The sequence below is a fragment of the Monopterus albus genome, unplaced genomic scaffold (genome assembly GCF_001952655.1).
Source record: "Monopterus albus unplaced genomic scaffold, M_albus_1.0 scaffold68.1, whole genome shotgun sequence".
In the NCBI taxonomy this organism is placed as follows: Eukaryota; Metazoa; Chordata; class Actinopteri; order Synbranchiformes; family Synbranchidae; genus Monopterus; species Monopterus albus.
In genome coordinates this window covers 481794-509451 of record NW_018127948.1, presented here as the reverse complement: position 1 = coordinate 509451, position 27658 = coordinate 481794, and the positions used below count along the sequence as shown (strand labels likewise).

General features: G+C 39.5%; 1 protein-coding gene across 3 annotated transcripts in view; it reads right to left on the bottom strand.

Annotated features, from left to right (window-relative positions):
• LOC109962852 (shisa family member 6) overlaps positions 1 to 27658 on the bottom strand; it is a 76968-nt gene that overhangs the window by 6377 nt on the left and 42933 nt on the right. Inside the window, exons 6-8 of one of the 3 annotated variants that reach the window (XM_020604916.1) lie at positions 7879 to 7941; positions 6880 to 6900; positions 4737 to 4865 (exon numbers count right to left, since the gene is read on the bottom strand). In XM_020604916.1, coding sequence (XP_020460572.1) covers positions 4737 to 4865; positions 6880 to 6900; positions 7879 to 7941 — 213 coding nt within the window. The remainder of the gene's footprint in view (positions 1 to 4736; positions 4866 to 6879; positions 6901 to 7878; positions 7942 to 27658) is intronic. The other 2 variants (XM_020604918.1, XM_020604919.1) reach the window with 2 other exon arrangements.

Sequence of the window (27658 nt, the reverse complement as noted above, 5' to 3'; positions counted from 1 at the left end):
TACTCTGTGTAGTTGTCTTTCAGTGTGGAGAGGGCTCGTCAGAGTGCTGCAGTATTCAACAGTCCATGCACTGGTGGTGTCTGGACCAGCAGTTCAGTTCAGTTCCTCTTCAAGAAAGCGCATCGCTCGCTCCATTGTGGGAACACAGTCCTAACAGTAAAGTCTTTGTGGCTGTAATAATCACAGGCAGGAATCAGCTCTCTGCAAACCTTTTATATACCCAGTTTTGTCAGCTCTGGGACACAAGAGGATGCTATTATGGAAGCTCGCTGCTTTGCTGTTGTGGCTGGGGGGTCGTTACCTTTGCAGTACTTAATTATTGCAGAACACAGAGGTCAAACGGCTGTTTTAGGACCATACTGAGCTTCAGTGAGTTATGGATAAGAGGAGCAGTGGGAATTGTTTGTCTGGATCCTTGTCTCATGGGGAGGGAAGTCATGACTGGATACAGAAGGTCACCTCATTGTTCCTCCATCAGGGGTTTCATGCCCACTGCTCTGTGCATTCCTAATGAAGGAGGCTCAGCTCTGGCTTGTGGCTATGTGCTCCAGCAATTTTCCCTGAAGGTTTGGTTTAGATGTGACATTATGGCAGAAAATGTCAACCAAACTCAACCAGAGGCTGACGTGTACAGACAATTGACAGACCGTGGCCCACAGCTCCATTAATAGGTCAAACTTGAGTATCCAGTCACTGTGAGAGATCTATAGTGATTACATACTCAAATGTAAATGCGGTAAGAATGCATTATGTCCTGCTATGATAAGAATAAACACACCATCAATTCTTAAATAAAAAGTGAGTCTCAGATAAGATCAAACACAAAAAAAGCCCAAATATAAAAGGAGTGTGTACTTTTTGTTCGCTTGTTTGCTTTTCTATTCCCAGATACTCCACTCTGCTCTTTTTCCAAACCTGTTTAATTAACCATCAAAGAAACTCAAAACTGTTTCAGATTAACGACTTGGTGGATGGCTGGTGGGCATATCCATTCGAAACTGGGTACAGGTTGCAGGACAAAAGCAGCGCATAAAGGAAAAGGAGAAGCAGTCCACACTTTTTGGTTTTTTTTTTTGCACTTCCTTTTTGTTCCTGTGGGTGTTGGCCTCACAGGATTCTGTGAACTACAGCTCCTTTTCCTTCAAAATAAAAACTCACTGGGAACAAGAGGTTTGTTTCTTGAGATACTCTTAATATGAAAACATTTGTGGAGAAGGTGTTGATATCCTTTGATGGCAACTTTACAGTGACTGAAACACAGTAAAGTAAAATAAACTGGAGATAATTACAGAATGAAAACAATATTTATGTTAAAAAGAGAAGCTATGAGATGAATATGGCATGCCTGTTGTTGTACTAACAGAATTGGAATACAACATTCTGAATTTATCATAAAAGCATGTAAACATAGAGGCAGTATTGAGTCATGAGCAACAAATCAAAACAGGGGTCCAACAGAAATCAGACATACTTTGTACTAAAACTGAACAAAATATATCAGGGGACATTAGGCTCCTCCACTACTGAGGTAAATAAAGACTGCAGCCACTGTAAGAAACTTCACTGTAATATTATAATTTTAATTCCTCAACTGCCTCAAAATGGCCAAGTGCAACAACTACCTTTTATGAGTCTACACCCATTACACTGTTTACACTTTAAGTGAATAAAATTGGTTGGTGCATTTTTCTTAGTCTCATCTCTGCAGCACAGATAAAATGCAGCACTTAACAATTAACATGACTGCGAGATGCTAAGGGATCCTACTAAACCTCTAACACCTGCTAATTAACCCCCAGCCCTCACTCTGTGAGATTAGATTCAATATAGCCACTATATTTATGTGTAAGCTATTGATCACAGACGACTGTGATCACATACTGCACTAACGCTCGTGAAAGTGGAACATCAATTATAAAGTGATCTATAGAGCACGTCAAAACAGAAGATGTGAAATTTAAAGTGTTTTTTTTTTATTTTAGGGAGAATTAAAGGCAGCCTGTTTGTTCTGAAAAGTGTTTTAATCTTTTTCGGGGTGATTAAAGTCAAAGACAAAAGATTCACATAAGATTTGTTTCTCCTCCTTTTTCCAGCCTCCTCGAAGCAGCTGAGTTATTTTAGAGCAGCATCCTCTATCTCTGCCTCGTTGACATTCCTGATGGATGGGCGAGGAAGAGGAGTCGTGCGCACACACGTGCACATACACGTGCGCACACACACTACGCAGTCATTTAAAATGGCAAATAAACCACAACAATTTAATTTAGTAATCATCATCTCTCCAGATGGTTTAATTTAAACAGCAAGTCATTCTATTACTTTTAGGCTTTTTTCCAAAGACCTCACTCATAACCTACTTTTATTTTGAGTGGAAGGGCCATCTTTGAGGAACGACTTTGCTTGCTTGTTTGACAAATTCTGTCTCAAATTCAAAAGTCTCTTTTATAGTTCCGCATTCACCTCTGTGACTTTCTGTGTCTGTACAAGGCTCCAGTGAAATAACAGCAAAACCTCGTTGATAAGAAAGAGAAAAGGCAACTATATACAAGAAGAATGTTGAATGTGCTGAAAGGAGATTGTACTGATGCATGTTTTTCATCACACAACCATACTATGAACAAAGGGCCAGTGGCACACTTAAATGACTTTCTCTCTATGTATAATGTCTCTAAGTGTCAAAGAAAAATAAATGGTGCACTGACATGTTGAATTAATTCTTGCAAATAATGCTTAACAAACTGTACAAGTACTCTGAATATGGTTTAAGGGCTCTACAGTGTTTTCAATGACAAATCATTCAAAACTCAGAATAGCTTCTTGAAGCTAAAGGAAATGTTTGAAGAAAAGATTTACTGTCATCTCTGTTAAATGTGGCAACTCAACATAATACCCTGCAAAGCAAACAGCGTGTTTCCATTGTACTCACTCAACTGACAAACATGACAGTACACTTAGCAGCACATTTTCACTGCCTGTGTACTTGAGTATGTTCAAAGAAATCTGAAAGCAAAGCCTGAAGGTAGAAGCCACAGGAGAAAATGTGCCATGCAACTGATTTGCTCAGGCAAGAGCAGTCCATCTGCAACCAAACAGTCATTCTCCAGTGATCTCTTATCGCTTGGTGATTCAAAATTTCCAGCTCATCTGAAAGTGGTTCATTTCAAAACTGACGCATGAAACATAAATGGTCTCAAGTGGACGATCTGAAGTGTAAGTAGCCAACTACAAAATGTAAAATATCGTTTCTTTTCTGGCACCTTAAAGATTCTGTTTGACCCACGTTTGAAAAATCCTCTACAGCTCCACATCGGTTTGAAACGGAAGTATGATTAATACACCAAAATTCTGAAATTTACACACCTCGGCTTTACCTAAACAGAACATTAAGATGAGACAAAAGACAGTGCCATGTATTCATCCACACTTTTGTTATACACTTATCTTTCATTCATCATTTTTCCACTAAGCTTGAAATATGGCTGCATTACAAAGAACTCTTCCTACTGATGTTGACAGTCTTGTAAAGAAACTTACACCACAGTTACAATTTATTTACTTTTCCTTTCCAGAGAAAAACCCCATCATTTAGACTAGATTTGCATCTATTCCTGAGTACATGCATGAATCAGACTCAGTACTACGTAGATTGATCTTTATATCTGTAGCTTGTTTCAGTTGCTCTGAACAAAAAAGAAGAAGAAAGAAAAACATTCTGGTCCAGAGAGATACAGCACCACCACTGTATTTCACTCATTTCACTGCACAAATACAGAGGACACATGCTCAACAAACCTCTGCTTTAACATCTTTTTGCTTTTTGCTGTATCAGGGAAACCCCATCACTCACATATCATAATAAATATAGGCTATAACTTGTTTAAAGAGAACAGTAGATGAGTTTTGTAAGAGTTCAATTTTAGGAAATGTTTCAAATCATGGTTTATCTTTTGAATTCACACTAAAAATCACATGCTAATCACATGCTAAATATCTCTTTCCTGACTCTCAGATCCTATCTTACAGTGCTGTGTGTCAATATTGTAAATTAATTGCATGTTTTTATTTTACATGTGACTATTACTCTACAGTTATTTTGAGACTTTCTGGTAAAATAACTGAATACACTTTCAGATAAGCATACAAAACATGCACTAATCTAAAAAATACTAAGCATGCACTGGTCACGACACTGCAGCAATCACGCTATTATCAAAGTCAATATGTCACAGCGAAGGTAATGAAGTCTAGCATTGGCGAGACATTAAACCACCATCCTGTTGGCATATAGACACCATTCAGTTGAAAAAAAAACTCTCTTAATATGTCATTAAGAGACATTAGCAACATGACATGGGCCACAGATGGAGCCAAATTACATGCCAATTAGATGCCAGTCGATGGGCCGATAGATGAGTCTGTGGAAATGAGTATGGAAGCTTTAGTGTGTTGTCGTGCATTTTAAGAAGTTTATTTCCCTAAAAAGGTGAAAAATTAAGAGCGCTATCTGCATGATGAGCCACCAAACATCTGGAGATACTTATCATGATGCACATCTCTGTAATGGACATTCAGACGCTCAATCAGGCACAGCGCGGTGAATATGGCAACACTTTAATGCACAGGGCATGAGGGTGATGTCATTCCCTGTCTTTCTTAGTGCATTGGGCAAAGCATTGCAATGGAGGGTGAATAAAGGACCCCCGACTTAATCTGTGCAGAGGGGGAGGAGTATTTACTTAAGTCAGACTTGAGGGCCACCTCGTATGAGGGTGGCAGATGGCTGAGGTTCTGGAAGGATCTGGAGAGGGACAGGTCATAGGGCTCCGTGGCTGAGGTCAGGATGTTGTTCATCCGCTGGGGTCTCTCTACAGGGCACAGGGGAGGAAGTGGTGCAGTGCAGTCAGTACACAGTCAGTCAAAACTTAAGGTTCATACACTGGGAGTCTTTACTGAGGAGAGGAAAGGAGGCGGATAGAGGGGGCAAGAGGTGATGTACTGGGAAAGACAGCAGTACTGAAGGTCTTCAGCTATTGGGAAACAACACCTCTGAGGGCCTGGTTACTCTTCTAAATGTACAACCTTTTTGGCCACTTGCAGTGGTTAGCGGTTTTCTTTGCCCTGTTTGCTCCACAATGAATAATTCTGAGGTATTAAAGCTGCAATTGCAGGCAGGGGGCCACTTAAGGTAATCTACATTTTACCACTAAATATGCATTCAGACTTACAGTAAGTGACGACTTTGTTTGACCATAAACTGTTTTTGGAGTCCTTGTCTGTTTTTGATAGAAACAGTCAATGTGCCGATAGAGCAGATGCTAGCTGTAGCAACAGCCTACTTGTTAGATAGGAGGCTTTATGTTTCAGTGTTATCCGTCCGTCCACCTGACCCATTCTTGTGAATGCAATATGTCAGGAGTGCCTTGAAGTTTTTCAAATTTTGCAGAGATGACCACTCGGACTCACGGATGAACTGATTAAATTTTGGTGGTCAAAGGTTAAAGGTCAAGGTCACATTTACCCTCTGTTCTTCCGATTCTTGTGAATGCAATATCTCAGGAACACTGTGAGGGAATTTCTTCAAATTTAACACACAGACACACACACACATGCAAAGGTCAAGGCCACTGACCTCATGTCTGTCCCATTTCCATGAATTTGACTGGTTGGCTGACGCATACAGCCATAAAGTACTAATTCTAGTTCTGTTTAGATGTAAACAAGTGTTCACTGGTGTTGTTTGAAGACATAGCTGTTTTCTTTAACAAACTGAAAACTTGTGTTTTTACTTGTGTCTGTGTGAGTTCCTAGTATTCTGTTTCACATCTACTTTCCAGTAGGGTCAACCTATTAGCTTGTTTGCACAGGGGTGCGTAGTCCTCAGCACCACGTGTTCACTTTGGCTCCTCTGCCATCCTCTGCAACCTACGGTTACTTATAGCAGACTTCTTTGCAGAGAAATCTTGCGTATGTTCCCAGAAGTAAAATTTAGTGTGTTCTTGAAGAAGCTTTGAGGGATGGCAATTGTGCACCAACAAACACCAGAGGGTATCAATGGAGAAATACTGAGAAACTGATTTTTCACCAACTTGGGGTGTTTGGGGCTCTTATAAGAGTCTATAGAAAGTATTTTGTCTAATGTTAAATTTACGGCAAACTAAGAATTTGTTAAATACAGCGTCATAGAAACTATATGTTGTTTCCTCTACTACGGCAAACTAAGCTCCCTTGACTGTAGGGGGTCTCGTGACTTTATCAATGGGCATTTCAAGGTTATAGTTTACTGAATGTTGTTGTAGAAACTGCATCAGCATCTAAGTAGCTCAAGTGACACTTTTTGTAAAACGCCTTTAACAGGTCAGGCTGGGTTACCAGTGATACTGTATGTGTGACATCATTAAGACTCCCTGCACTGCGTCGAGCTCCTGTGGCTTCAGTATTTGGGACGCCCAGTCATGGGTCAGGAGGCACAGCGGGCAGGGAGGGCTGGGACTCTGATTTTGGATTTAAAAATAGGACCGGGTGACCATTGCAGCAAAGAGGGCAGGGACACACAACACAAAGAAACATATGGTGAAGAGAGGGGAGATTTACTGAGTTGAAAAACATGTGTGTGTGTGTGTTTGTGGGTAAGATAGGTGGAGTGAAGGAAGGAAAAATAATGTGCAAAGAAAAGATTTAGAGATTGGTCTAAAGGTCATGGATTATAATGCAGCAGTGTGAGGTTGTGTGACTGCAAAAAATACACAAGTGCTTACAAAAAAGGAAGAAGAATAAGAATGACCCCCTGTGTGCAGGTAAAGAGTCTGGAGCTCTACGTGATACATGTGAAGGAAAAGGTGGAGAAAAAAAATACACATAAACACCATGTGTATTACTTACCGTATCTCATTTGTCTGTGGGCTAACAAATCCAAGTGAGAAAGAAAGGATCAATGACAATCAATAAGCACAGTGTTTCAACCAGACCTCCCATTCTAGAGGTTGTCCTTTTTCAAAGCCAATATTGCAAGAATGCTGCCAAGGGTTAAAACAAATTCCATACCAGCAAATGCTGAATTATATATTGTAGCTACGAGTCACGTCAGAAGCTAAATAGACTTCAAAAGATCAGTTTGAAGCTCTATATTATTTCATGCTGAAAGTATTTTGAAACCCATTCTTCCAGTGAAATGGTCATCCCTGTTTAAGAGGCAGGCTTTCACAGGCAGGGCGTGGAACTCTGCACTCTAATAATGGTGAAACATTTTTATAATAATTCAGTGACAATCCCTTAGCTTTAAACTGAAAACACTGACACAAGACATCGGTCACAGCAGTTTTCAAAATATCACAGAGGAGATTTTAGTAAGAAATAAGGCTGCATTCCCTCTGAAATGACTGTTTCGTTTCATTGCTGTTTAGAAGCAGGACCATTTAATAATTCCATGATGAAAGCCGCTCTCCTTTCACAGAAAAGAAATAGATAGGATGAAATAACAGTAATTGGCTTTTCAATACCTTCAGCAAACTGCACAGATGATCTTTTGATTGTTATACACTTGTTGCTTTTCATTTTCTCTGCAGAATTTTTTTTATCAGTTCCTCAGATTTTAATTTCCCTGTGAAACATATACTTTCTCCCTTTGGAATTGAAAAGACTTTATTGCAAGAACTGTTTGGCTAACTTTCATGTAGAGAGTGATAATAATGCATATCATAAAGTCGAGTCAGGTCAATCACCACCATTGAACTTTATTCAAACATGCAACATGCCACATGGTGAAAGGTGCTTCTGGCATGCATACCAAATTAAAATTTCATTATGGCATTATACACTGTATGTTACACCAAATCTAATGTCACATCTCTAGTTAATGACTACACTATTGTCTTTTCTTACCCAGTTTAGGTGTGAGGGCAGTCAGGTCCAGGTGGCTGTGTTGGTAGTCATGTTGGTGGTTTCCTATTGTAAGAAAAACAGAAAGCATTGAGACTGATTTTCAGCATGTTTGGTCAAACTGACCACAAGAAAATCAGAAAAGAATTGTTGACGTGCTTTCGCATTTTGTATCCTGTTCTTGACCTGGAGGTTAAAGGGTCAGTTCGCTCAAATAATAATTAAAAAAACGGACTTTCCTTCTTGACCTCTGGGATCTACCCATGTTGCTAGTTTCATTTCTATCTGCCCAGTCTTTGAGATTTTTTCTGCAGACTTAATACAAGAGGTGAATAGAACTTAATTTGACATTTGAAAATTTTAGCAACAACATCTCTGCAGCAGAAAGGTTTTGCATAGTCTTCCAGCAGACTGGGCTATTAGCACTGGTCTTCTCAGGTCTCCCCATAAAACACAGTTCAAAGTGCTACTGGTTTATAAAGCTTCCAGTGGTTTACAATCAAAACACTGGACATTTCTAACTGTCTTTTGCCACAGATCATCTCATAGTGGCCTGCCGACATCTTCCAGACTCCAAGTTACATGGAGAACATGAAGAAGCAATATAATAAGTTGAAACAAACATCCATAAGTTACAGGTTTCGCCCCAACTTTGACGAATGCAGCTATGCCTCACGGTGATAAGTGATGTTGTACTAATATTATTTGTTGTTTGAGTTGTTAAAAAACCAAAGCAACATCATCGAATACCTCCATCACTGTGTGGCAATGCAAGTTCAAGTAATTTCAGAGAGTTAAAATGTTGCCTTTATTCAATTACATCTGGTGTTTCTGAACAGCAAAGCATACGAAGGCTGGTTATGTGATGATCGTCCCTTATTTGCATTTAAATATGTTCATCTATCATCCTATAAGAGTGCTACAGACAGCAAAAACAGAGCTATAATAGCTTAAAATGACATACTGTATATGAGCTCTTTAAAAAGCTTGCAGCTCACAAATTGGGAGATGGGGGTTGGGGTGGGGGGTATATTCTGCCTTTGTTAAAGATCAGTGCCAGCATTACAATGATGTTGCTTTCCCAGTGGGTGAATGTGACATTTATGACAAATGTTATTTGACTTTTGCCAAAGCCCAAGCCAGTGTGAAGATTAATCTGATACATTTAAATGTTGTGTTGTTTAAGTTTCTTTTTAATCTCATTCTTAAATTGACACTCATTGCAGGTAAAAAAGAGGAATGTAAAGATTTCTTCAGTTAAATGGCTTTAACTGGCTGTGTACCATATTTATAAGACAAGTCTTCGGTCCGGTCTCCCTGCAGGTGTACTCTGCTTTCCAATAATACAGCTCTGTTCAAGGGACCAATTATAGCAGCTACAGAAAGCTCAGCAAAATTACCCTGCTATGAACCTGAAATGAAAGCAGTTTGCGCCAGCTACATAACAACCCTGCGCTATCCTTTTCCCCACAGCTGAGAAATCAACTGCCACACAAATTTCACACATTAAAATGTACCGCCAGTGTTTAACCAAGGTTCAAAAGTTTATCACCCCGAGAGAACGGAGTTTCTGTGAGGTAATCTCCAGTTCAGGGCTTACATTTTTGTGTGATCCAGTTATCCTCTTTGTGGTGAGATATCTGATTGCCAGCACTGTGCACCAACTCCAGTATTAAACTCAGCACACATTTGTTAAATCGCATTTGTTTACAAAGAGGTTGAATTTCAAAGAAAATGTCTAGTCCCAGCACTTTAAAATGTAGCCATGCATGAGTCGACCCCAGGACATGAGGGAGCAACCACACAACACAAAGCAGTCAGAAGGAACACATTCACAACAAACACAGTTATATTTGAGGCTGGAGTGTTTACTAGTTTAGGTCTGTTTGGCCAGTGGAGAACAATGTCATTAGAGCTGAAGTGGAACCAAAAAGCCACAGCAAGATGCCTGAAAATGTGAGTTTCTGTCCTCAAGTAACCTGCAGCCATCTCAGGACACCACAACATAGCCAGATGGGTGATAAAAACAAGAACTTAATATGCACATATTCGGCTTTTCTTCATTTGTGTCGATCACTAACGACAGGAAAATTACACCCACAGAGAGAGAACTTCTAATAAAGGTGAAATCAGGTACCAAACTGATTTGTTAAAAGATCCACTTTCAGCAAAATCTCAAACCCAGCAGGATGACAGGTTACCAAAACTCTTCAGTCAATGCACTGGGAATTGCCGTGTGTGTAATTTATCTGTAAAGGCTCTAGTGCAAAAACGGCCTCATTACCTCTGCTCTCCAGTCTCATATAAACACAGCATTTTCAATGTCAGGTCACAGGATATTTTAACACTCTCTGTACAAATGATGCTCAAATTGAGCTTGGGTGAACTGTGCTCCCTGCAAATGGAATGAGCTGCAGAAAACTCTCTTTTCACTTGAGGATTTTAAAAAGACTACTCAAGTATGTGCTGTCTTTTTGTACACAGGCGTCTCAAGCACATAATTCATCCACATAAATGTATTATAAAAAAAGAGCACTAGAAATAAAAATGTTCAAATGAAATGGGGGAGGGGGTGTCAATTTACCAACAACAACAACAAATCAATAAATAATCTCAATAAAAATCTGAAATCATAATCCTGACAAAAACCTACTCATACCACTGTACAGCCCTTCACTGAATGGATATGTTTTACAGCAAAAGTGTAAACTGTTGCTACTGCAGTCTTACTGGGACTGAGCAGGAAAGTGGAGCAAATACCAGGGGATTTGTCCCTGTTCTTCGAGATATCGGTTTTGTCATTCACACTCAGGCACTGACATCCTGAATCCAGCTGACACAGAGCTCACCAGTATGTGAAGTATATGGAAGAGAACGTACCTGCTAAGTGTTAATACATAATGCAGCAGCTCTCGCTGACAATAAAGTGTGTCACTTGGATTGGCTGGAGTAATGCAGGCGGCTGTGGCACAAATGAATTGAATGCTTCCAGGTTCTAACGGGAGGACAGAGGGGATCCCACTGTGACCCAGATCCATTTTAAACGCCTCGCTCTGGGGAGGCTGACGGACAGACGCCAGCCTTCGAGAGAGCCCATACTATGCCATTATGCTGGCAGAGTGTGAAGTACCATGTGGACCTGGTGGGACAGATCACCTCATTTTGCCCTTGTGGACATGTACAGTGTGTGTGATGGAAAGGCAGAGTGACCTGGAGGAGAAGCAGGAAAGTGAGCGATCGACAGTAGCTGTCATTTTAAGCTTAAATGCAGCTATTGTATCCGATAGACAGCAAATCTACAGTAAATTGAAAACTTTACAACTGAATAACGAACATCTGAAGACATTACAGCTGAACCAGAAATATTTATAATGTGATCTGAAGAGATGACATCGTTATCTGACAAACAGGCAGTTTAATCTGTCCAACTTTAGTGCACTTGGCAGCAGCTACAATTTATTATCACTATTTGGAACTCATCACCTATTTTTCCCCCCCAACAGAATCCAAATGTCTCTGCAGTGTCAGAAACTGAATTATGTGATTATGTGTTTGACTGCTGTCTTCAGTGGAGCTGAAGCTTGGTGATATTTAAGTGACACACTTCATGTACTGCGCATCGTGGCGTGTTCACTAAATCTGTCTCAATTGCACTTTCCTGCATTTTCATTCAAAACACCAATTTTTCCACTAACTGGCTCATTTCAAGTGTTTTCATAAGTTAGCATAAATACATACAACAAATAACTGGTCCACACAAACAGCCTTACCCACACAATGCCATGAGCTGGACCTGACGGCATCTTGGGGAGCACAGCTTCATGGAGTCTGAGAATACTAACAAGGATAAGCACAGATTTATCTGATGTCTTCTTCGATATGTCAGAAGTAACATCACACAAAGCTGCCGTTATCCTTGCCATAGGATATAGGACTCCGTGAATCAAGAGGCTGCAGACGGAAGAAGCTGAAGGATCAGAGTTAACAGCTGAGACTGCAATGATGAATAAAATAAAATATTATTTTGAGGTGACACATTACCTAATTTTTTTTTCACAATCAAACTGTCTCTGCAATGCCACAAACTGAATTATGATCTACTGCTGTCTTCAGTGGAACAGAAGCTTGGTGACATTTAAAGCCGAGCAGACACTGTACAGATTTGGCCCGATTGTAGGCTCAATTCACTGTCCCTGACTATTTTTAGAGCCGCGCCAGGTTTCAGCCCAATCAGTTGTCATTTGACATACAGTATGTGCAGGGTCCCGGGGCCTAACTAATCTCCCAGATGACCAACGATCTACAGTAGCTCCCAACTGCTCGGCTAGATTCCCGGCATATCAGAAATCTGGCTGGCTGTCTTGCAGATCCACAGTCTGAAGTTAGTTGAGTGTACTTGCTTGTATATAAATACAACAACATAACAACATGACACAGAAGAAATACCACATTTTATGGACAAAATCAACTGAAACAAGGCCATAGGCTCCTTATATATTTAGGAACTGTATATGGACGAGGATAATCGAGCTTTGGCAGCTCAACACTTTACTATGTGTCATCAAAACAGCGTCGTGATTTGCAGAAACAGAACTACTGACAGCAGATTGCCACTGTTCATCAGCCGTACAAAGCACGATGGCTAAAAGTAGTGCTGTTCTACTTTTGGTTGATCAATAAAAATCACATAGTGTCTGCTAGTTTGACTCAACTGCACTTTGTTGCATTTTCATTGAAAACACCAGTTTTTTTCACCTCACACACTAACTGGCTCATTTCAAGTGTTTTCATAAGTTAGCATAAATACGTACAACAAATAACTGGTCCACACAAACAGCCTCATCCACGTAGTGTCATGAGCTGGACCGACGGCATCTCGGGGAGCATAGCTTCTTGGAGCCTGAGAATACTAACAAGGATAAGCACAGATTTATCTGATGTCTTCTTCGATATGTCAGAAGTAACATCACACAAAGCTGCCGTTATCCTTGCCATAGGACTCCGTGAATCAAGAGGCTGCAGACGGAAGAAGCTGAAGGATCAGAGTTAACAGCTGAAGCTGAAATGATTAACAAAATAAAACCTTCACCGTGAGAAGAAAAAAAACACAACACTAAAACCAATGAATGCCTAAAACTGATTTACAGCTTGGCTCATATATTGATCAGTTACGCTACAGGTGATTTAGGACCAGAGGAACTTTTTCATAGTTCTTCGAACCACTGTACAAAGTACTCTCTTCTTTTGTGCATCCCCACTGGAGGAACTGAGAACGATAATAGTTCTTAAAACACCATTTTGAGGGTCTTTTTAGCTCCTACTTCAGGGTAGTTACTCTCCAAGCACAATAGGACCCATGTATGACGTAGTATGTGTACATTGACTGCAGCAGGCCTGTCTTTTTTTTTTTTTATGTGTTAGTTATGAATAGAGATCAATAACCATCAGTATGCCAAAGTAAGCCTCTACAGAGGGTTAGTAGCTTCATAGAACTGTATGCGACCAAAAGTATGAGGAAGTCACACTTGGAGGATTCTGAATGCTATAACATTCAGTACCTTTTGTCAGCAGTTTGTGTTTGTCTCATCTCCATTCAAACATGATAGTGTCCCATCTCTTTTATATTTAAAGAACATTGACTGAATAAGAACTGGTTGAAAAATAAAAATCTGAAGATTCAAAAGTAAAAGGTAGAACTTAATGAGGCCCGTGGCACAAACAAAAGACAATATGTGGCAGAAGTAATTAACTTGAACACATACCAAGCATTTTAAGTCTCTCTTATCATGTTTAGCATAAAGGAAAGACAGCAGAGGGTTCCAAAAATGAATAATCCAGTAAGTTATTTTCCATAATTACGCTCCATGTTTTTCTGTAATTACGTTTGTAGCCTGGCACAAAGCAACTGTTGATAAGTGGGCTGATGAAACGATTAAATGAAGGAGAAAAGGCAGGCTTTGTACAGACACGACAAACTGGAAAATTACAAATGAGATCTTTTAATGACTTTGCAATTATGGGCCAAGCTCAGCTGCTTGTTGGCATTAAACAGAGAGTGCCCAGAATGCTAAAGCTGAATGTTTACATGCTTCACTTCAATTTGGGAAAACGTTTCAGTTGAAATATGGCTAACCTGAGTGCAGGTGAGTTATCACCTGGATCAGACACATGTAAAATTCACTCTGAACAAACTGCTAATGAATACCGTTCACTTCAACACTTCAGAAACTGAGTAGAAAAGAGGTTGTTTCCAGCCCAGTCAATCCTAATGTCTTCTTATATGTGTGTTTGTCAATAATTCTATGACATTTCTTGGGTCCCATCTATATTTCTGACAGACCTGTGGGGTTCAGAGACAGAAGAACCGAGGCGACCGGCTCGGCATTACACATGACAACTTCTACTAGGGCCCCCAGAGGTCAAAGAAGTTTGTTTCTCCATTATTGATTAGGGATTATGTGTCACAGCTCCTGGGCGCATCGTGCACTGCCAACATTCCTTTTCCAGGCAAGAGCGGGCACAGCCTATTGTTTCCCCCCCTTAGGCTGACCTTGTGACTAAACAGCAGTAAGAACTGCCTGTGAACAAACTTCTGAGCTCTCCGCAGTTCACAGACCAAAGAAGCAACAATAAACAGTCAGAGACGGGCAAGAAAACAAAACAAAGATGCACACAGTAAAATCACCAGAGGTGTAGTTATCACTGAGGACACCAAGGTCATGTCCCATGTTTTTATAATATTATAATATTTGAGTTTTAGTAACCTGGGGAGCTCTCTCTAACCGGGGTTTATGAACTGATTCCTGTGGTTTTCTGACTCTGACTCAGCACATAATTTGGACTTGTATCAGGTCAATAAAACTGAGGGTTTCTCTTCCATCTTTTTAATCCTGGATATTTGGAATAGGCTTTAAAAAGATATTTGAAACATTAGAAATACTGATATCAGAAGTCCATGCAAAATATTTAATATACAGTATGTTGCTTTATCTCTCCTTGTGATGGTCCAAATGTTTTTAGATGAAAATGACAAATCTGTTCATTTTAATATTTGAAAATGTTTGTAATTAAAACTATCATTTAAAACTGCATTATCGGAGTACTGGGGCATAGCATAGCAGGTTGTACACAATGTTCTGTTGGCAAATAGCTTCCTTAGGCCCGTGATGCACCAAATTGAAGATTACTCTCATGGCCACCATCGGTGAGCGTTGGTTAGGGCTCGTCTTTCCAAAGTGTCTTGCACCTTTGGGACTAGTCAGACCCTGCCGGCGGCTTGTCAGCTGATGTGGCACATTGAATCAGCTGAACTGGCTGCTCACCTTATCAAACCAATGCAGGAAAGCCCCTTCAGCCTGTCACTGTACTATCCATAAGTTCACACATTTAGTGTGACATCTCCTTGTTTTTCGCCTCCACAACCTCCTTTCTTCTTTGACAACCGAAAGACCAAGGGCAGAGAACGCCAGTGCCATTTGCAACTTCTATTCAGATATATTCTCAATTAGAAGCAGCTATAAACAGCAGCTATGTTGAATAACAGCTGCTTTCTTTACTGTTTTACTTCCACTGCCTAGGTCTTCTTCTCTCCCTTTCTGAATGCTGAATACAGGTACCACCACCTGCTGGTGGGGAGACTTATTGCTGTCACGCAGGGGTAGAACATCCATGTTACTTGGTCATTGGCTATAGACTGGGAGGTGTGTTCAAGTGCTGCTTTTTCAGCCCGACTGGCCCAGACGACGGCAATGTGAGACAACACATTTGGCTTTTAACACCACTAGTTCTTTCATGTCAGCTTGGTGTGTCTCCGCCCTTACACATCCAGCATGTCTGAAAAGCTGAGCAGAACTAAAGAGTTGGGTGATAATCTATGTAGGTCCATCACTATAAGTGAGCCCTTTCAAGTTAAACATAATTCATTACTAATATAAAAACATTGATTAGTACTGCTTTATTGGTACAGTTATATCTTTCTGTAAATGTTATAGTGACATTGTGGTTTTTATGCTGTGTCATATTGATGATCCCTTTGTGCATAAAACCCCAAAATATTAAAAATAGTGTAAAAAAAATTAAATATCAGATTTGCTTTTATTGTTTAAAACATGACTTAAGGACCTTTTTTTGCAGTCCAAGGAGACTGATGACAAGTGGATGTGAAAATACTGGAAACCCAAAGCTCCTTGGTGACTTAACATGCTATTAGAAGCAGGTGACTAATACATCTACGCAGATGTGTTAGCTCCCTTTGCTTTCCGAAGCAGGGTGAATTAACCTTGGTATTCCTGGAGGAAAAACAAAGCAACAGCATCAGTTTCTTGCCATTTAATGAGAGAATCTTAGATGAGGAAGCTTCTGAGTAAGTGGGTGTTATTTTACAGCCATTTCCACCAGTGGAGAATTTCTTGGCTCGGTGCTGCATGTCTTTGAGTGGCTTTGTCTCTTTTACACTTCTGTCACTTTAACAGAATTAAAGCAAAAAGCGCACTTCTCCTCCCTGCCTCATGAGTAATGTGTGATGATTAGAACAGATAATTACATCTATTTACATATAAATGTGATTGATACTTGTCCCACAGAGTTAGGCTTCCTCAAGCCGCTGCAGGAGCTGTGTGCCAGTGATCTTGTTATAATCTATCCATAATATTTGGATCCTCCATCTGAAGTTACCTAATTAAATGATCATTCGCGACAAGTAAACAATTGGGGATGATGATGCTAATTAACGATGGCTGAACACTGTGAGGCAGTGTGTGTTGAGAGAGGCTGCATTCGTCTAATGGTGTTTGTTAGGAGACATGATTAATCCAGCTTCATAAAGAGCTGGATCTGTTTTTCTCAGTAGCAGAGACAAAACCACTGCGACCGCACATTGTCTGAGAGGCCACGAGCCTAATTGATTAGGTGCTGCCATCCGCAGTATCGACCGCCTTCATAAGAATCTCAAATGAACACTCCAGTGATAATGCCAGCACTCGTTTAAATTTGAACACAGTGGGACTTTTGGAAATGTCAAGATGAACCCAAATGGTTTCAAAACAGGAGGACCTTTTTAAATATATGCCACTAATAACCATTTTTATAACAAGTAGCACCAATATCATGACTGTGCATTCATAAATGGCTCAGGCTTTTGTTCCTTCTCACTGCTGTGCTTTAATTTTTATTGGCCCTGCCTGAAGCCCCTGGCTGAAGGTGTTAAGAACATTTGCTCACCCTGTGCACCCTTGTGTCAAAAATGCCCTCAAATCAGGTTGCTCCTCAACAGGTACACAGTCAGGCTGCTTATTAAAACTTTGGCTTCAAGCCCAAAGTTTGTTTGAGCTGGGATACGTACCTGTAGCTTGGCAGTGGGCTGCAGGTGCAAAGTGTTTGCCTAAAGGTGTCTCATTGGAGAGTTGACCCAGCTCAGAGCCTTTGTTTCCTCTGACATAAATGAAATAATCAAAACACACTTGGGAACCTTCACACATACTGTACACACACCTTTACAACACTGCCAGGAATTACAACTATGTATTACTAAACTGTTTCCCACTTAGGCAAATGTTAACTACAAGGATTATATTTAAAGTAAATAAAATGCTACATTTGTGCTAAATGGACTTATACTACTTATAGCACATTCAAAGCACTTTCACACTATTTGTCCATTCACTTATGCACACTCTCAAGCACACACACACACAGTCATATACCAGTGACATCACCGGGGGCCAATTTGGGTTCAGTGTCTTGCCCAAGAACATGTCGACATGGACTGGAGAAGCCGGAAATCAAACCACCAACCTTCTGGCTCTGCCTTCTGAGACACAGTTGCCCACATATTCAGTATGTACAGTAGCTACTCTACAGGAGTCATAAAAAAGTGGTTAAAGTGGACCGTGGCAGTACCAAGGTTGAGCCTGTGACGCCTGAGTTGACTCCTGTTGGTGGTTTACGCATCAAAGCACTTTAGTTAAAGCTGCATTAACTAACTTCTCCCTCAAATATTTGACCGTTAAGGGCAAAATGAGAATCAAAACAAATTCAAGTAGTATGTCCTCTACTTGTCCCTCTGCTCCTCTTTGCCCATCCTGCCCTGTATGTGAAACTAGGTCATATGTGGTCACGACAGTCAGAGTCAGCTGTGGCAGTCAGGTAGCGCAGCAGTAAAACCAGCTACAGAACTAATGTATATGGAATATAGAGCCCATAAAGTCTGTAGTTTTTGGTGGCATCACAGCAACATAATGTCAAATAAAGAGGTTTACATTTTGCCGACATGGATATGTATGTCTAATGTTTGTAGTAGATGTATCTGCAGTAACACAAGAAAATTATACAGAGGAATGTTTTTCCCAGTAATATTGATACAGTACTAATGTTCAGGCCATTATCACATCACGTTTAGTGTTACATACATACTTGACACATACAGTATAACTGTGAGTTGTATGTGAAACTAGAGAAATTTCATGTTACGCTTTGATAGTTGAAAAAACTTTTCTAGTTGTGTCGATTATGTAAATTTTAACAACTTCTTACTAAATTGCTACATGGACTGCAGCGTCATGTCTGACATAAACTGCACCAAAACTGGGCAAAAATTTGCTAAATTGCTTCATTTGCTAATCCAGGAAAATACGATGGTTTTCACTAATTGGAGAACAAAACACTAATGTTGCAGTCGGTTGGAATGACTATAAATTAAACCAGAATAATTCAAAACAAAGGTACAAAATTGAAATGCTGCCGTTAGCTTGCTAATGATGCGTTAGCCAGCTACAGTACTTATGCACCCAGAAGGAAGGGTTAGGGTTAAACCACAAGAACATAGCCATAAGTTACCATTAGCGACTATTGTACTACAAGATCAAATATTTTACAAATTCTAAAGTAATTAAAGTTGAATTTAAGGAATGTAAGTTCCTAAACCAACACAGACAACTCACCCACACATAAAATCAATCTAAAAATACATATATTAGACAGACACATGTGAATTGACTTTGCATTATGAAACATTTCCCCTGTGCAGTGATGTTTTACAAAAGTTTTAAAATTGGTCCTGTTGTCATCCAGCTCTGTGTTCGTACAACAGCAACATGTACTCTGTAATTTTCCCACTACTAAAAGTAAACATACTGTACAGAAGTGACAATAATGATCAGAGTGAGAAGAAACTACACTGCAGTCCTTTCATGAAGCAAGCTAACTGACTTGTTTCTTTGTGTACTCTGTGCATCTACAGCTGTTGGATGTCTACTTTGCGCTCAAAGCACCCCCCACGGTCCTGACTGCAGGAGTGACTGCTAATTATATAACAGCGGGGAAGCATATGGAGAAAAGGTAACTTCCTCGCTATAATTTGGACAGTTTACTTTTTAAAAACTGTTCCTTCCTATTGCTTTTCTTACACATAATTGTCTGCTGAATTATAATATTGGCTTAAGGTGGGTGAGAGTTGAAAGTATAAAAAAAAATAAAGCCTGATCTGACGTAGTGTTTACTGTTGCCTACATGCGAAGATGTGAGAAGAAATCACATTAGCACAAATGGAGAAAAACATTTTTTTCACTGTGCACAAGTGAGAAATTGCTTTGCGGACTTTCCTGACTACTTAAAGAATCAAGAAAATACTTTTCTTCTAATGTCTGAAAGGTTGAATCACAAAGGCTGAGATCAGATTGGAGGCATAGGAAACAAGGGGAGATCAGGCTGGAGATGAAAGAGGACTGAAAGAAAATGGATGTGTATGAAACAGCAAAGTGATTGTTATGCTTTGTATCTGAGCTTTTGAAGAGCCGTCTGGTTTGTATAAAAGGAGAGGTCAGTGAACAGATAAGGGGAGAATAGGTGGTGTGTCACGCACAGGTGAAGAAATCCCACACTGCAAAAGTATGAGAATGAGAAATACAGGTGAGAGTAACAGATAGATGGAAACCTCCAAGGGATGTGAGACATTTCATGTTCTACAGTAAGTAACATCAAAGAGATGAAGATGGTGAAGAGCAAGAAAGAAACCAAAAACCTGTCTGACAAGATTAGGTCTTGACTTACTTCCTGGATGAAGTTACATGTTGACACTGAAGCAGGCACCCTTTAAGATTTAAAACAACTACATGCAGGCTTTTATGACAGTTTTTCAAGTTAGTCTGTGATGATCACTTTGGAACTTAGTGCCATCTGTGTGTTGATTCAGCCTGTTCATCCCACTTGTGGGTTGTAGCTGTTTGCATTGTGGTCTGTAAGAGTGTCTACATGCAGGGATGGTGAGAAATAAAGGGAAAAACCAACATAAAGTGTTTTAGTGCCACCATATGCCTCAGAACACCTTCAGTGCACCTAGGTATTGATTTTCCAAGTCCCTGGACTCTACTGAACAACACTGTTCCAAAAGCAACAGCAAAATGAATAATAGCTGCATTGGTCCACAACCCAAGACATTCTACTCTTAGAGTTACACCTCCAAAACTGTGACATTGCAACATTTTCTGTATTGAAAATTGTGACATGGCAACGTCTTTCTGGCAGCAACAATGAAAGAAAATGGTTAGGTTTTGGCAAAGAAACCAAAGGGTTGGGGTTAAGGAAACACTATGGTTAAAACGCTTTCAAACAAAAAGTACAATGCTGCACTACATCATACATAATCTCCAATTGTGTGTGTGTGAAAGTCAAGTGTTTGCTGGACCTATCAACCTGCTCCAAACAGCACTTTCCTAGTGTTTCATCTTTTTATACAGACAAACTGTTTGACTTGAATTGAAAAACAATCTTAATTCAGATTGCTGTTTTTTTTTTCTTTACACAGTATAAATTCCCCTGTGAAAATGTTTATCCGCCAGTGGAGATGGTCAGTCATGGAGGCTGACAGAGTGATTAAAAGCTCCAGAAAAAGCTGATAAATGGAGCTAAGACTGTTCACTCTTAAGACAAGAAACAGTAGTTTGAAAGAAACAATCTACTGCTAAAGTAAAGAATGAACCTTCATACCCAGTGGTAATTATAATCTAAACCCTAGATGTTGTGTTTATGTTAAACTCGACGGCAACAGTTTGAAGAAAATATAAAAACAACTGGATTACGTTTTGCATTGACGTATTGATATAACTCATGTATTTGGAAATAGGAAGATATTGAACATATCAGCAAAATGTTCAGGAAAATGTGGAGTATGTTTTAGACCAATATTTGGTCTTGCAGTAAAACAGCCACTGGTGGTGACTGCAGCATTATGTTTTGGATATGTTTAGGCATTTACAGTACTAGCACAGAAAAGTCAGACGACTTCAAGCACTACATTTTTTTGCTATTTAAAATGTTGCTGATGTATTTAAATGGCTTTTAAAAAAAATCTAACTAAACATCCAAAACCCAAACATACTGAACTTGAATAAAATATATGAAAACATTCACCCCTCCTGCTGTAATGATATTAATATTATCTTTATCAAACTCCCGCTATCCTTAGTCATCTCACCTTTAAGAAGCTACTCTTTTGTTCAGTTTAACTATTTCAGACATAGATAGGTCTGAAAGCAGCCCCTGCTCCTGCTGCAGAGGATCAGGCATCCTGCAGGTATACAGTCACGCACAAGCCTTAAACTTTAGGGAAAACTGCACAGAAAAAACTTTGCTCTCATTTTTCTGTATATGAAGGATGTACACTAGGAGACCTAGTGCGCTAATTTACAGTTGGATGATGAAGAGGCGAAATCAAACAACACTTTGTGAGACTGTCGCCTCTGGAGCCTTGTTGTGCCTTCGAGTGTCTCGCATGGTGGAGTAAATGAAGTTCCTGCTACTTCTTGTCTTCCATCTGAAGACTCCTGCTGTCAGTGAGCCACCACCAGTCACATTCTGATCTGTGCTTTCATGTCTCTCACTCCTTTCTCCCTCTCTAACCAAACATTTCCTGCTATTTAATTAGACCCAGGAAGAAGCTGCTCTACATTTCGTGATCAAACCCAATATACATTATTCACTCTGAAGGGGACTGCATTAAATGAGGCAAGATTTTTCCGAGTTTAGTGTAAATATGGGCCTGTAGCTAATACACTACGATTACACAGACAGCACTTTATATTAAAATAAATCAGGAAATTGCTCTTGAAGAACCTGATAGATGAAAACTAAATAAAAACTCAACCTAGCCAAAAGAGAGAGATGAAAATACTCAAGGAACTGGACACAGGGGGAGTAAAAAACTAACCTCCACAGGAACAAACAACACCCAGACACTTGTCACCAGACAGAGTGATGCACTAACAAGCCCTCAGAGAGGCTCCTTTCTCCAATTCTCACTGTTTCTGTTCATTTTGGGTGCCATACACATCTGTCTGCAGGTGTGCAGGGGTTATGACTGCTTGGAGATGAAATCCTAGTGGGGATTGCATGACTGGAATCCATGTTGTGATTTTGGCTGTTGCAGCTGACGAGGAAACATGATGTCAAAGCAAGAAGCTTTCGAGGATTGCAGAAGCAAGCTTAAGATAAGCTAGCTAGTGTTTACAAATTGGGGAAGAGGTACTGATGTGCTGCAGCACACAACGACATATGGAGACCACAAATCAGACTATCAGCTTCAGATCAATATGATAAATAAACCTCAGCCAATGAAATGCTTTATTTTATTGATGATCATTATTTTAATGTTTAAATTAGTTTACTTTTAGTGGGTTGTTCTTTAGTTTTTGTGTTTGGGCAAGCAAAAGAAAACTTAATGCTGAAGGTAAACTATTTTAGACAGTGTTCTTTGTGGAGAAGAGCCTTTCCTGTGTCAGTGCTATTGTACACAAAGTCAGGTCCATAAAGAATTTTCTAAACTGTTTTATATGAAAGACCAGGTCTAGGTTACATGTATACTGAAACTCAGCCCCACCCAACATCTATGGGGTGAACTGGAACCCTGCCTTATTTCCCATGATCACTGTTGAACCTCATTAAAATTCTTGTGTCTGTCAGGTTTGGAAATATGGTGAAAGGTGGAGCCAATCCCAGCTGACATTGGGCAAGATGTGGGGTATACCCTGACAGCTCACCAGTCTGTCACACTTGCACTCACAGGGGCAATTTAGAGTTGCCAATCAGTCTAAGCTGCATGTCTTTAGACTGTGGGATGAAGCCAGAGTACCCATGCAGGCACAGGGAGAACATGCAAACTCTGTACAGAAAGGCCTTGGGTTGTCTGGGGCTTGAACCCAGAACCTTCCTGCTGTGAGGCGACAGTGCTAACCACCATCCCTCAACAATTGCATGTGCAAGTTTTAAATCTTCTCATACTTATAGGCCATGTAGTGTAAATTAAGGGGTTTTGTTTTTTTTAATGGGGTTTTGATTTTTAAGAGCATGTACAGTACTGTAAGTAAAAAAAAAAACACATACATACATATACAACCATGTCACAGGATGAGAGGCCAATGATAAATCATTGCATTCAAGGAGTGATGAAGCAAAGTCCAATTTAAAGCTGCATTAAGTAAGATTTAGCACAAATTCAGATAAATCAAGTAAAAAATTTGTCTGGTCTAATTTCTGTAATAAACCCCAGTCCCACCTTCAGGCCTTCTGTTTATTTTTGCTTCTCTCAGGCCAGTTTTGTTAAAATCCACACCTCACTTCTTCCATGCCCCCTCTGATCCGAGGTTATAAGATGCGTTTATTAAACCAGTATGGCTCATTTCAAAGATGGACCATGGAGGCTCCCTGGCCGGGTACAAACCAGGATGGGAACGGACCTGTTAAATGGAAGAGGCCATGTTCTATAGCACAGAAACAGTGCAAAAAAGAACGAGGCAAAACCAGGATTAATATCAGTTTAGCATATTGGAGATGGAGAGCATTAAAAGCATCCAAGGGACTAAAGTTTCACACAAATTTGGCTTTCTTCCTTCTGGACACATAGTATCTACTGTAGCTGGCTAATGCGTAGCTTTTCAATTTTGTACCTTTGTATTGAATTACCTTGGTTGTGATCTGGAATCATTCCAACTGACTGCAGTGTTAGTATTTTGTTGTACAATTAGTGGAAACCAATGCATTTTATTGGATTAGAAAATTTAGCTAATTTTCATATCATATCAGACATAATGCTGCAGTCCATGTAGCAATTTAGTGAGAAGTTATTAAAATTTACACCATCAACACAACTAGAAAAGTTTGTTCAGCTATCAACATGTACTATGAAATTTATCCAGTTTCACACACAACTCACAGTTATGTGCGTCAAGTATGTAACACTGAAGGAGATACAATAGTGGCCTGAGTGTTAGTACTGGGGAAAAAACATTCTTCTGTATAATTTGCTTGTGCTACTGCAGAAACATCTGCTACAAACAACATTAGACATAGAAGGAGAAGTTAGTTAATGCAGCTTTAAACTGAAACAGCCACTAAGTAGTTTACTGTATATAATCTAAATAGATAACATAAATAGTGATGCACAAAACTTAGATACAGCATTTTTTGTCACTGTACACTCAGTCCAAATGCTGAAATAAATTAATAAAATTAAGTTTTAGGGTAACAGCATCTTTCATCACACATACACTTAATGGTGGTTTCAAAATAAGATTGTGGATAAGGAAAAACCATGATTACTGCCCTGCTACTTTTTTTTTTTTGAATAACCACTGGATATAAATGTGCTGTCTACTTCTACATAACTCACTTTCTCATATGTGATAAAAAAATATTCTAGATTCCTTTCACAAACTGGTTTGAGCAAACAGATTTTGGCACTGTCATGTTTCACACGATCATCACTCACAACCTGCAGATAACTGTAAATTTTAGGGAGTTTCTGTGACCTCGGGTATGGGTTGCAAATGTCTGAGTTATGTTTGATTAGTGAAACACGGTTGTTTTAGGACCCCCTCAGAAATGAGATGCTGAATCTCAAGAGTCTATCCTTCTAATAAATTCATATTCAAAAGTGTAAATGTGATGCAGCTTCTATATTGCATATTTGGTGAAATGGTCCCCAGAATCTCAGGCGAACAAAAAAAGCATTTTGCATGATTTATTTTTCTCACTCGAAAATGTTGTTTTTTACTCTGCAATGAATTATTTATCTTTTCTTCTACATTGCTTAAATATTTGCATCAGTTGGCTGTACCAGAAATGTTTTAATTCCAAATATTTGACTTAGAGGTTGATAAATGCAACAGATTACCTTTAAAGTATTCTGGATGACAAGACTGAAGCTCTTCAAACAATTGAAGAGGGAGGTGATTTAAGTTTAACTGCAATTTAAGTGGTCTTCATCAGCTTCTCAGAAATGCTGATCAGGAGTATGTGAGGTAATGAACCTCCATTATAAACTGGCGGGCACCTCCTTTACTGCTGACACAGTTAGAAGCCTACTGTCTTATCACCTTGGCAGATCAAAAGAAAGGAGCGCAGACATTTCATAATTCATTTCCAGTGTGCAGTAGTTGACTAATAAAACAAGATGGGAGATCATGGTTTGAAAAAAGCCAGGGGAGGGAGCAGAAGTCATAACGTCAGGTCGCAGAGAGAGAGGCATAAATAACACAGCCCAGCGGTAAAAACAATTTCCAATCATTTGCTGCTAATTAAATTTCTCCAAAAGATGAGCAAAAGCCATTAAAATGACTTCACTGCTGTTTGAGTGGAGCATTACTGAAATTGCAATCATCTGAAGCACATCAGAAGATAAAAATTGTGATAAGAGGAAACAAATTAACTGTGAGTGACCGCTGGGTCACATCCACTGACTGTGTCACAGCGCATGGTCTCAAAGCTACGGTGTCATGATGCCTTCAAACATAACTTTAATCACATATGGTGTCATGAGCAGAACTGACCAGATATATTTGATGTTAAAGCTCCAGCTCACCATCGCTCAGATGTATAAAGCATTAAGCTGTGAATACTGATATACCAGACATTAAACTTATTTTTATTAAACAAGAATGTGGGACACCCAGATGGCTGAGGGGCTACTTTCACTTTCCATGATTTTATGCAGCCACACATCTAGTAATTTAAATTATGGTTGTCAAATGTGCACAGTAAACTATATATATATTTTTATTGGCAATTGCGTGCTCAGTTATACTTTTTATCTTTTCTGCTTTAACTTTTCCCTGGTTTCATAATTTACCTTTGTTTATATCCATTTCATTTTATCTTTTATTGTGAATCTTTTATTGAGAAGTCATTTTTATTATGAGCACTATAAATGAAACTGACTCTCGTCCAGATGTTTGACGACAATAAGTGAGATACAGCATCACTGCAAATTGTGTGTTAGTGGCATTGCACACAGTTGGCTGGTCTGGCACTGTTGGGTGATTCGACCAATTGAGTGCGATTTGGTGAAATTACCCTTCTTTGCCCTTCTCTGCCAATTTAGTGTTACACTCCTATAACATTGTCAGACTCAAAATGGGCAGTTGTTCAGTAGCAGAATCAATGCAGTGGTCTTTTTTTATTTCAGGCATTCTTCCCTCGACACTACCCAAATTACATCTCAATCAACGGCAGTTACAGTAGATCAGAGACTAGGGAGTGGTAGCAGCGGCCAATGTAACCTCGGGCCACTAACCTCAGGTAGAGATGAGGAACTGGCTATAGGACATAGAAGGACTTCTTTCTAACTTTACTTCCACAGATATTTTTTTTTTTCAATTTCAAACTTGTCATCTTTCAGACCCAACAACTGATCAGAAGTGAGCCATCCTCACCAGAATTGTTTATTTTCCATTTGTTAAAATGTTATATTTTGACCATATTATATATTTTACACATTCCTGTCAAGTAACATTTTGTGGTCATGCAAATATTTCCTGTGTTGTTGTGTTTGGGTACAAAGCATCTGACTAGGTCACTGTTCACCAGAGCCCTTAAGACAGAAGAGTTGTAACATTAAGGGGTCAAAAACGGCAGCAGGTCACGTGACTCAGATATTTCCAAACAGTCCATTCAGATCCATTGTCTTCTCTAGGGAACAGTGGGATTTATGAGCAAATTACTACTTTAACTACTTACTACTTCTGATAACTTGTACAGCTTTGCAAACTGTTTTGTTGTCACAGCTCAGCTAATTTATCTAGTTAACTAGGTACCTAATCTATTAAAGTGACAATATTTGAGAGCCAAAAGTTGTAAAATATGTTTTGACACTTAAAATGTCACAAATATTATTAATATTATTGATTTCGACTTCTTACAAGTCAATGTAACTCAATGGAGCTGCTAATGTTAAGGAACTATTCAACGCTCCCATAATCCACCATTACCATAAAAAAAAAACAGTCCTTACAGAGTCATTACAAAGTCTCCTTCTTAATCCACTCTGCTGTTCACATCCCTTCTCTTAGCAACAGTGAAATATCTAACTACCTATGGAGTTTTTTCCCCCACTGACCGCACTTTTCCTCTAATCTAAATAACACAGTTTTTGTTGCCTAACATCACAATACTGATAGTGGAGACAACTCCACAAATGTTTATGAGTCCTTAACATACTGTTTGAGCTAAGTTTATACCTGCCAGTGAGATTCAGGGCTTTATTCACTGTAACAAGACAATGCTATGATACTTGTCTTGGGCTTCTTCCTCTGCTCTGACACTAAAGGATTCTTCTAAAAGAAAAAGGCTTAACATGAGAAGGAGATGAGGGCAAACGAACTCGTGTGGGAAGTCTTAAAATATCCTTTTAACTAGGGCAGTACATGAGGCCTGGGGTGTAGCACACTACACGGCAAACCTGTTCAGACAGGCGCGATATGAGTTACAGGAACTGACACAAGAAACCTCAGGATCCTGC